We start from the raw sequence: 12,313 nt of genomic DNA, 5'->3' as shown, positions 1-12,313 counted from the left end.
TAGTCCTCTAGGTGTGTAATTCAAGTCGAAGTCCAGCCCTTTTAGATAGTTGAGCCATATTTTAGGGTTTTTTTTTTGACCTAACTAAAAAAATATTAAAAGCCAAATACCACTTATCTAACACATGTGAATCATCTAATTGATTTGAAATCAGTAGAGGCATATGTGTGAATAAGGTTACCAATATCAATACCATTAGTGGTCCAAGATACCATGCAAAGCTTTTATTCTCTTCTTGTGTCATCTCTCTGTTTCCTGACAATGTTCCATCTATTTGTACTAATCTAGGCAATTACCAATTGGAAGAATGAAGTGGGAAAGGAAATAATAATAAATAAAGTGATCACCTTTAAGAAATAATAATTTATAGGTGCAACACAGTGGTATCTGAGATGACTGCCGCTTTTCCTTAAGCTTAGAGAATAAGATACCTATGGTAACTGTGGTTAGAGCAGGCAAATGTTGAGTTTTAATGGTTAATACTCTAGCCAGAAGAGAGAGTGAGTAGAACTAAAGTGAGAATAAAGAGGAAAATGGAAAATAAGATTGAGGAAAAACATAGGAAAGAAAAGGCAAGAGACAAAGAAAATGTATCACATGGGGAAACATGCTTCCAGATATAACAATCCAGGTACTGAGCCAGATTCCCTTGAGCCATTCAGATAGTAATATTAAAGCCAAATCTCTGGATCCATACTGTCATAATCCTGACTAAAGCACCACTTGACAACATAGTTTCAGCTAGTAATGTTTATGAGTTAAAAAGTTGAATATGGAGAAAAGATGTTACTTGGAAATCTGGAAGAAGAGAAAAGTTTTATAGATTCTTCTTGTTGTTTGTAATCTAGAACACTAGAGGACAGCACTAAAATATTCCATAAGTGTTTGTTATTGATTACAAGGTTCATAATGCATATAGTAAATACTGGTTTTGTTGTTAAAGAATAACACATGACACATTGTTCTCACTGTGTAAAATGAAAGGTAGAATGAAATGTTTTGAACACGGTAAGGCAAATAACATTTTTCTCTCCAGTTTTATACAGTGCATACTTTGAAAAGGCCTTCAAAATGCTTTCATACATTGTACAATACATCATAAGTTCCATACATTCTGTGTCTGACAAAGTTGCAGCAAAAATTTTTTAGAAGAAATTTATATGTGGTTAAATTAGGGCAAAATTAAAGTTAGTGTATTCCCTTAATAACAAATGTGATTGCTGAAAATCTGCTGTAATTTTTAAATAAAAAAGCACTTCATTTTTAAAAACTTCACAAGCTCTTCTGTTCTGTTTCCTAGGGACTCTGGAACGGCATGAAACAGATGAAATGGCAAAAGCAATTCTTATTTCCTGTGAAGAGTCAGAGTGTTTAGTGACTGATTCTATACTTCCAGGCTCTCAAGATACACAAAAACATAAAATTGCAGGATACAAATCCTCCAGCTCTTACAAACTTGACACACTGTCCCACAATCTTACCCACACAGAAAAATCTTCAGATAAGGTAAGGGTGATTAAGTAGAATATTACTTGGTAGAAACTTATAGTGGTCCAAATGATTTTACCATCTCTCTCTCTGTGGGAGATAACCCAAAAAGGGACCAGGAAACTCAAGATTTGTTGTGGAGTTTCCTTCGTATTGTTCTAGTGAAGGGTACAGGGGGAGGAGGTGGTGACATTCGCCCCAACTCACACAACAGAGAGGGATGAGACCCACTTTCACCCATGTGGAAAACTCACAAAGGGCAAGGGCATTTTCACAGAGACCCAGTGCCTCTACACTACTATCCAGACCCCCTTCACATCATGATAGGATGACTCTCACTATAGTTCTGCTCCCATAGATTCCTATTGTCATTTGTTCCAAAATACCCCTTCTAGGGTGTTTCAGGATGTTATGCATAGAATCTCTGTTTATCTTTTCCCAGTACCATCTGCCCATCACAATGAGTGTATATTCACTGCATTCTTAATATACAGTATCCTAAATACAAGGCCTCTGTGCGGGGCGTGTTCATGATCATAACTTTAAAAAAAAACAATAGGCTTTGGGAATTCTCTTCTTGACAGTAGAACAGAGCAGGTCATAACTGCTATTCCTGACCAATGAATGTAGACCGAAAATGTGTTCCTCAATAGTGGTCGGGAAGAGGAGCACACAATATATGGAAAATAGACAGCCAAATAGTCTCTACTTCTGCTGAGCTTACTGTCTTTACTACTTTCAGTGCCTGAAAACCTTTTGTTTCCGTAACTGGGAAGTTCAGTCTGAGAACGGACAGCAGAATTGGGGCCTATCTCATTAACTTTTTGGACGTTATATTTAATATACTTATAAATGTAAATGTACAGTTCAGTTTAGACTGGTGCCTGGTAAACTCATTGTATTTATCTTTGACCCTTGACTGACCTCAGTCTGATGTCTAAAGTTCCTTTTAGTGCCATTTGCTGAAAAGTCTTAATAGAGCATAATCCTGCTGAGCATCTTGCAGGGCAGATGGTGTACTAGTAGGCTATTAACACAATCTGATTCTCACTATTGCATTATCAGAAAGAATGGCTTTTTCCTACATTATTTTTAGAATAATCAAAACAGAAACAAGTAGAATTAGAGTTAACTGTGAAGCTTGATTTTTTTCTAAGGCATTTTAATTTTAAAACTTAGTAATTTTAACAGAGTGGTCAGAAGAAAAACTACTGTCCCTTGGATAAAAGATCATGATTTTTAGCTGATTAAGAAATGGGTATCTTAACTGGCACATTGTGACTGATTGCAATGTATGATAATTTGATAGCTTTATTATTCATAGTTGATGGAGATGAAATAGCACAGTAGTTATATAAACATGTCTCTTAAGCAATGACTTATCAGTTCTGTAGGGTTCCATTTTTTCACACTTTATTTTTGACCATCAGCAATTAATTGCATTTCTGTTGTCCACTTGTAAATCTATTTTTGAAAAGGAAATTATTGATGGTTTCTCTAAGTCTGCCAAAAAAGCTTGATTTGTATTGTTTATTCCTGATGTGTATTAAATGTAGATATTGTGGCTTGGATTTTCCCTTTGAGATTCACAAATGGAAGGGACTCCCCACCCATGAAAACCCCCTCACAGAACAAACAGAAGGGTGTTTTGTCACTTCTGCAGCACTTCCACCCTTCCTCCAGACAGCTCGGAGGATGGTCTGCATATTTGGTTTGGGAAGTGCTGGAGACTGCCTGGGACTGGGTATTGGGTGGGTACACTAGAGGGCAGACATGACAAAGGAAATCCCCTGGCAATGCAGCTCCAGAAAACCACTGAGAGCCACAGGAGCCAGAGAGGGTGCAGAGGCACAGGACTTCTTATTGGTGACCCTCATGGGAAAAGAAATCCAATAGATTTGGGGAAGGGCCAGTGTCTTTTTCTGTGTTGGAAAAGACCATGCCCAAACAATGGGTGATGCAGAGGATCTCCGCTATCAGAATATTTCCTCACAGAGGGCCTCCTCTTTTGGGTTATGGTTTGGGAGATGATGATCTGGTTCCCTATATTTAAAATAATTTGATTACTTGTTATAAAATATCCCTGTAATAGTATTTTTTTTTAATGTCGGAGTCCTTAATTCTTCATAGAGTTCATACTTGTCACATCAATTCATAACAATGTTTTGAAATAATCTTATATTGCAGTCTACAAATAAACATTACTGGGGAAATCCTGATCCTATTGAAGTCAGTGGGAGTTTTAATATTGACTTCAATGGAGCAAGGACTTTTCCCCTCATTTCTGTCCGATTAACAACCTCAGATCTCAGATTAACATGAAAATCTCACAACACTAATATCTGAATGACAATGTGATTTTTAACTGGTCTGGGTGTTGTCATGATTTCTCAAATTGCCTGTTTGACAAACTATTCATGAGAGATCTAGTGGCAATGCCAAGTTTTTAATTATACATCGATTTTTATCAGGAAATACTGAATAGGACATGTTCTGTTTTCAACTTTTTCTAAAATATATTTAATTGTCAGTATTGCTGTTTACATTTTGCCTCCATCTTTTAGCATAAAAATGTGTGATATATACTCCAATTCAAAAGATGGGTAAGAAGAATCATGAAATGTGGAAAAGCAGGAATCCAATCCTGTTTACCTTATTTTTGCAAGTTAGTCCCAGTTTCACACAATGAGACTATTCACATGAGGAAGACAAGCAGGATTGTGCCCTGGTTTTGTTTTAAAGACTATAGTATGTTCTATTATTACTATATGATAAAAAATATCTGCACATTAATGAATGCACATTTACCCCATGCTAGGAAGAAAGGAAAAAACTCCTCATATCACAATGCAACTTCAAAGGCTTTCTTGTATCAAAACATTTGTCATCATGTAAATCACAGATACAAAAGAAGAATGCTTTGATTTCATGGTGCTTTGGCCATTTTAATTCTTTTATTGTATTGCACGTGCCAGTGGGAGTACCAATAACAGAAGAGTGTGACAAATGCAGTTAACACAAAATCCATATTAATGTTGTCAAATTCCCTTGATGTATTTAAACAGATTTTAATTATTTTCAACGTCAAAAGGCCTGAAATATATAGCTTAATAGTTCTTCAAAGAAAGCTTTAGTTAATGTGTGAATGTAAAACCTCTAATAAAAATGAAACTTTTATATTGGCCTTAGTCATTGACATAGGGTATTCATCAAGTCAGCAATTTGTGTGGCAAAGTGCCATTTGAATAGTGTATTGTTAGAATACTTATGGTCCACTTGACAAGGGCTCTTGCTGTAAATAGTGCAATTTGACTCCAGCTGTTAAAGAGTGGCTTTGACAGCAGCCAAATAGAATGGAGATGCTTTACTGCACCGCAGAAAAATCAATATTGGGCTCTTGTTCATAGTAACCTGCTTTTTTCTTTTCTGCAGATTTATACAAGACTATCTAGAGTTTATAGCTGGAAGTTTTAAATATTATTTTAAAAGTGGCTTTGTTTTAGTTTCAGATTAAAACTGGCAATAAAAGATACAAGTGCAGAGTTTTAGTATACAATAGGGTAGTGTTTCTAAGACTGGTACATATTTAATCGCTATTATAATTCCATATTATTTGGTCTCTCCTGCTTATATAAATGGATATTAGGATGTAGATACATAAGTTACTTAACTATTCTTTTGATAAAAACAATCCTTCATATTTTCTTATCTTTTGCTATCTACTACTTCCAGGATTCTTCTTGTCAATTCTCCTATCGTACCTTTTAATATAGATTTCTTTGTTGTGGTGCCCATGGCAACACCATAGATGTTGACAATATGTAGTGCCATTGCAGATTTTCCTAAAGCAGACTCTTGCTGGTGCTGAACAGTTTTCTAGCAGTATTCAGTGACACAGGGTTGCTATGATACCTGACTGGTAGCAATAGGTATTGAATCTCTAGTCTTAATTACAGTAGACTCTCCACACAAGACCTCTTCATTTATTGTGTTTTTGAACTTTCGTTATGCTTTTAAATACAGTTATTCTTTAAAACATGCAACTGCGTGAAAAGCTTGAAAAAAATTAAAAATGCTTCATATGATCATATAAATATTTCATTGTTTCATAAGAATGTGAGGTTCCTAAGAACTGTTCTCTTGGTATTTCAGGAATCATTACTGTGAGAACCTCAGCTGCAGTTTAATTAATTTGATAATGTAACTGTCTTGACAATTTACTGGTCTTTTCACTTATTTAAGAAGCTGTGATTAGAACGTCTTATAGACAAACATAATGAGGAAGTCAAGTTAGCTTTGAAAAGTTTGAAAAATAAATCAAATTAATCCTTGGTGTAATTGTAGTCATTGGTTCATTGAGTTACACCAGAGATGAACTGACCCATTTTAGGTAATTTAAGATTAACTTGTGCATTTCTATGGATATAATGGTGACACAAAGATGTGGAGAGAAATATACTTCTAGATATGCACGTGTGCACATGAGCATGCACACATATATGAACATTTTGAACATGTTTAATGCTTTATATGTTTCACTTAACAAAGATTTCTGAAAAAAGTGTTGATCTTCCATTGCTGACAAGGCATGCAATGTTGAATAAGCATTACAAAAAGTCCAGTGAAAATACTTAAATGTCCTTTACGAACATAATTTTCTTAGTGACCATTAGAGTTTATTCTGGATCTATACTATTATTGTAATAATCACAATTAGAGTGTTAGGTAACAAACATTGTACCTTTTGGGAAAGAAGGCTTTAGATGCTATAAATTGACATAATTAATATTTGTTCCTGAGGAGACTTTTCTTTAATAAATGTCTGTATTAATTTGTGTATGCTGCCTTAAAGATCTACAACACTATAATTTGTGTTCCTCGATAGAAATCTCCTGCAATGGAGAAGTATTTTCACTAGGGGAGCCAACATTTGCTTTTCTTATATTTGTGCAAAATGAAAAAGGGACAGGTATTCCACAGACTATAGAATTAATGTGTAATCATAGCAACAAAACTGTTATCACTTGCAGTTGCTTTTATTGTGGCTACACTTATACTGTGACTGCACACACAAAAACAGTTCAGAATATAGAAGAATATTAGATAATAGTTTGTTACAGTACAAAAACAGTTTTGTGATAACATTCTGATCTGGTAGCTAGAAATAACGTTGTTAGTTAAAGGTTACTGATAAGTACCAGTTAAATTTACTATTTTTCATTAGGATAGTAAACACCAAGGTACATTTCAAACAGCAAGAAACAGGAGTGACAAGAAAAAACATGTTGAGCTAGCTGGAAACTCCTGTTATTTAATTTCTACCTCTTATATTTGGAGAATGGCAATGTGAGGGGTGTACCTGATCTTTGCAACTCCTTACAGGAGGCCTTGCAGTCCTACTACATTAGAGGCGGGAAAACTTTTTGGCCTGAGGGCCACATTGAGGAATAGAAATTGTACGGCGGGCCATGAATGCTCACAAAATTGGGGTTGGGGTGCAGGTTCTGGTTGGGGGTGCAGGCTCTGGGGTGTGGCTGGGGATGAGAGGTTTGGGGTGCAGGAGGGTGCTCCATGCTGGGATCGAGGAGTTTGGACAGCGGGAGAGGGATCAGGGCAGGGGGTTGGGGCTTAGGGAGAGGCTCAGGGGTGCAGGCTCCAAGCAGTGCTTACCTCAAGCGGCTCCCAGAAGCAGTGCATGTACCTTCTCCAGCTCCTAGGCATGAAGCGGCCCACAACCCTTGGAGCAGGGCCATGCCATGGCTTCTGGGAGCCGTGTGGTGCGGCCCCCAACCCAGCGCCCCAGCTGGAGTACCGAAGCGGGGCCAAGCCACATGGTGCATCCCCCGGCCCAGTACCCCAGTGGGAGCTCGCAGGCTGGCTTAAAAGGGTTCACGGGCCATAGTTTGCCCACCTCTGTGCTACACACTATCCCAGGAAGAGGCAGTGTAGGAGGAAGGGAACAGTGAAGGTGGGTTCTCCAATCCTTCCTAGAGAGGCTTCACTGAAGCAGGTATCTTGGGAATCACAGAGACCTGTTCCTTCAAGTATTAATACAATGTAAATGACAACAGTACAAGCAAGGCACTGGAGAATAAGACCCTAGATCAGTGGTCCTCAACCTTTCTCGTCCAGACAACAAGCCACGGAGGACCATAGTGGTGGACAAGCAGCCGCTGAAATTCTGTTGACAAGTGGCAACGTCAATAGGCATCGCTGCCAAATGCCACCAACAAGTAGCGTCATCCAGAGGTGTCGCCGCCGAAATGCCACCGAAAATCGGTGGCATTTCGGCAGCAATGCCTCTGGATGACGCAGCTTGTCGGCAGCATTTCAGCGGATGTTTGTCCGCCAGCCAGTACACAGGTGCACTTAGATGCCCTGGCAGGTGCCATGGCGCCCATGGGCACCTCATTGGGGACCCCTGCCCTAGATATTTACTTAGCCAAGTTAGAGACCACCTTTGTATTTCTACAATATTTCTTTTTGATATTATATTGAAGAGAATTATTTAAAAAAAGAAGTTCCTTGTGCTTTTTCTTGTCTGGGCATCTAACTTGATCCTGATTTGAAGCATTAAGAATGTTGTGGTGGTACTTTTTTTTTTTTTTTTTTAATTTCATGGAAATAATTCTGATGTTTTAGCCCCTGTGGAATATTTTAGACCAAAAGATAGTACTATTGCGTGCAATCAGCTGTATATTTCTATTGTATGTACTGTGTGGGAACAATCTTTATAGCAAATCTTTCAATTACCAACTAGATCTGTCTGCAGGTTTTGTTAGAAACAATAGCTATCAATATCATTTTCTTTGTTATGAGCCTTGTATCTTGATTGTCAGAGAATGGAGTGGTGTTCTCTGATTGACAGAGGTGGCTGCACTCTTTGGCCCAATGGATTATATTCCACCTTCTGGTGGTTGACAAAAATGAAAGCCTTAGTAACATTGGGCTCCTGGCCCTTTAGATACTTTCCCTGGTTCAGGTTCAGTTAGTCCAGGAAAAACATATAAATGCATGTAGATGTTTAACAAATTCTTGAGCCCCCATTGCTCCTTGTATCTATTCAAAAGAAGAGAATTTTGACTTTAGCATAAGTAAGGCAGCCAGATATATATGAAATTAAGTATTGAATTGAGGATCTTGAGGATCTTGCAGGATGTTTTCTCCTGAAATTCCGCCCCAGAACCCAGGTTTGAAAAGGCCCCTTACTTCATACACTTACACCTCCTATTATAAGCAAATGCTACTGACTTGCTATCAGGTGCCTGCTGTGAGCTACTTAACTGAAACTCACTGTGTCTGAAAAGAAAAATAGTGCTAAACAGGTTTATATGTCCAAATTAGTTTTCTTGTGCACTAAAATGTGACAAAGCCAAGGGATCATTGTGGGATTCCATATACTTTGTGTGTCAATGATTTCCGTATAAGATTTGTTCAAATTGAAAATAAATAGATGTCTCTTCTAACTACTGGCACTGCAAACTTACCCTGGGCTTTGACAGTCTGCCCTGGTTCTTTCCCAGAGGTTTTGTGGGATAAATTAAACCTTCAGCTACCTCTGTGCAGCCCCAATGTGTTTACATTATGCCCTCATTGACATCTTTGCAACTCCTTTAGTCATCAGTGGAATTACACAGGTGTCAGTGAGGGCATAATATAAAGATGTTAGAGTTGCATATATGTAGCTGTATACCTAGTTAGTAACTTGGTAGAGTGAAGTCACATTTTCAGGATCTGATCCTGTAGTCCTTATGTATGCAAAATTTCCATTGTCTCGGTGGAAATTATACTCACAGGACTGAGTCTTTAAAATCTCCAATTGCCTATGTGAAATATGTATTTGGAGCACCCAGGACATCATGTGTTATCCCATTGGAGCCCAAGAATCAGCCATATCGAATTGTCTTTCACAATTTCAGTTCCTGTGAATCCTTTTTTAAGCACTATACATTGTTCCAGTACTGTCAGCCTTCTTCTAAACCCACAGTGGCCACATCTCCAGTAGTTCAACGTTATTCTCCTAAATATCTTAATCATATTACATCCATGTCAAACTAACAGTGTTGTGGTTCACCAAATTTTTCCCTGCTTGGTAGATCACTGTGGCAGTAGGTTTGTCCAGTTGATGCATCAAGGCACACATGAGATGTTTCATCTCATTCCTCACATACCTATCTAAGTGATGTGTAAGGTGTTTGTTTGAAAATCCAGCTAGTATTTAATTTGACTGTTATCCACTTCTGGGCACTGTACAGAATCTGTAGAAACATATTCTATTTGGAGCACTGACTGAAGTAGTGAAGGTAGGTTGCCATATTGAGAGAAATAAATAGCATTATTAAATATTAAGCACATTGAATTAATATCAACCAAAACATTTTCAATCCCAAGATATGATTGAAAACATCCCAAACGCTTCCATACTTTCTAGTCACATGAGGTCCAAAGCTTTGCTGTGATACGGAAGCCAGTGTCCTATTTCCAAATAAATGGACTCTCAGTCTATCTGAGTACAACTCTAAACTCTGGCACAGTCTCCTCCAAGTACAAGTTCCTTTGTTCTCTAGGTCAAGGGGACTCTGTCCCCAGTTATAAGGAGATAAGCTTGATCAGTTTGTACAGATAAGTAGTGTCTGAATAAGACAGAAACTCTTGTCTATTTTCATGTGTATATACATTTCTTCTTTATTACACCATGGAGAAAGGAAAATTCAACCCTGTTCCGTGCTGATGAAACACTAGAACATCTATGTTTAAAAGTCTGAAGGGCGATCTGTACACTAATTTGTCACTAATTCTCCATTTGGAAGTGAACAAAAATTATGACCATGAAAGCCGTGGAATAATAATGGACCTTAACAATATTTTGATTGCTGGAAATTGCTTCCCCTTTACCATGCACACCCCTTATCACTAGCTGTGGCCTAGTTCTCTAGCAAAACTCAGTGAGGCTCTGACTTCACCCCAGAACACTGTGAACCTAGCCTAGTACACCCTCAGTGCTCCATTAAAAGCCATGGATGTAAAATGCAGAAGTGAGTCTCAGTTATTCTAAAATGTACACCAGGGGGCTGGAAGAGAGCAGCTGCCAAAAACAAGAAAAAACAAAACAACTCCCCCCCAACCCACACACACACACACTTGAAAGTATGACGTTAACTAAATATGCCAACTTCTACCGTATCATACACCTACTCGTTGGTAACAAAGTTACACCAAAGTAGACTTTCTCTTATCAACATGTAATTTTACCAGCTAATATATCAACAGTGAATTTGGCCTTCATTCGCCATAGGGAGAGAGTGCCTGTGGCAGTGGTAGTTGTGGCTGATAACAAACTTACTGGTTAGTACTTGTGGATGAGCTGGAATTCCCCAGTTTTCTTGGGCATGACCCCAAGTTGGGAGAAGCATAAATTTGACTTGGGTAATACATCAAAAGGGACATTTCCCCATGCTGGTCTACTTCTGTCTGCAAATCAGTTATGTTTTAAAATATTGTTTTTATTCAATTTCATACCAGTTCAATGCTTCCAGTGTACTAAAATGTATGGAGAACTTCAGAAGTCAAGTATAACATAAAGCTATATGATTACAAAATCTCATCATCCAGTGAAGACTTATGCACCTGCTCAATTTTACATACTCTCAGAAGTCCCATTGACATCAGTTGGACTATTGTGTAAAGTTAAGCAGTTGTATAAGTCTTTGCAGGACTGGGGCCTGCACAGTAGGTTTCACCTGCAACCAAGATATCTCAGAATCATACACTAGAATAAAAAAGGAAAAAAATTGCAGAGTCCAGTTTAACTTTATAAATGTATTTACTTAATGCTCAATGCTTATAGCTAATATTAAAACATAGGTGCCACTCCTTCGAGCATTTAAGCAGGTATTTAATTTGATTTTTGGGAGTAACCCCATTGGTTGTAATAGGGCGACTCCCATGAGTAGAGTTATGCATGTGTGTAAGTATTTGCAGGATCAAGACCATATTTAGCTACCTATGCACTGAGAAGCCAATGCTATCAAACAAACTAAAATACACATAGCTTGTGGCTTAAGAGCATTCAGTCCCTAGGAGATATAGTTTCAAAAGCAGGTGTACCATAGTGGCATTCAATGTTTGTACAAATCTGATGTAACATATTTCACAGGTTATGTTAACTTACGTCATAATGTTGTGAGTGAAAGCCATACCAAAATTGTAAGGTGATTGATAATCACAAGGAAATATGTTTTTAATTTGTGAGTAAGCACAATAAGCTCCATTTAAAAATGTAACGTTTTCTTTCTCTATGGTTGTGGTACTGTGGCTTTTATGCTAAATAAAGGAAAGTACCACATTTAATATCAATAGCTGGGGCAGCAAATGTTTGAATTTTTAACAATACCCACTATAAGTGCAAAAGAAAATAATTGCTATTATTTTTGAGTTTGCAGAAACAGTGCTAGACTGAAACAAGAAAATATAACTTTTAATTAAAATGTGTTAGGGTGACTCTTCATGCTGTATATTTTAATGTAAGTAGTTGTAATGAGTGAGGTCCTCCACTATTGTTAATTTTCGTTGTTACGTATTTATGGGGAGGTAAATGTCAGAGGGCATAAAATGTGCTTTCTATTAATGTGTATTGAGCTTCTCAAAAACCCCATTGTAGGCTATACCATTGTGGGATTGTTTTACCAGGGTAAGTCCCCAAAGAGCAGTGATAAGAACATGGGGCTCCCTCTTTACCTCCATGAGTGGGCTGTAAGTATTAGTTTGAAGCCATGCTGGTGAATATCAGAGTGCATTCTGCTGGGTCTGATAAAGGAAACTCCTT

The 12,313-nt window shown here is 37.8% G+C and overlaps 1 protein-coding gene across 1 annotated transcript in view; it reads left to right on the top strand.

The window, feature by feature from the left end:
• The window catches only part of WDR72 (WD repeat domain 72), a 196,178-nt gene that overhangs the window by 70,086 nt on the left and 113,779 nt on the right, over positions 1 to 12,313 (top strand). Inside the window, exon 14 of the mRNA XM_030579063.1 lies at positions 1,301 to 1,506. Within this exon, the coding sequence (XP_030434923.1) occupies positions 1,301 to 1,506 (206 nt within the window). The remainder of the gene's footprint in view (positions 1 to 1,300; positions 1,507 to 12,313) is intronic.

The sequence above is a fragment of the Gopherus evgoodei genome, chromosome 10, assembly GCF_007399415.2.
Source record: "Gopherus evgoodei ecotype Sinaloan lineage chromosome 10, rGopEvg1_v1.p, whole genome shotgun sequence".
Lineage (NCBI taxonomy): Eukaryota > Metazoa > Chordata > Testudines > Testudinidae > Gopherus > Gopherus evgoodei.
Note: the sequence above shows the minus strand (reverse complement) of the source record. Positions and strands in the feature narration are given on the sequence as shown.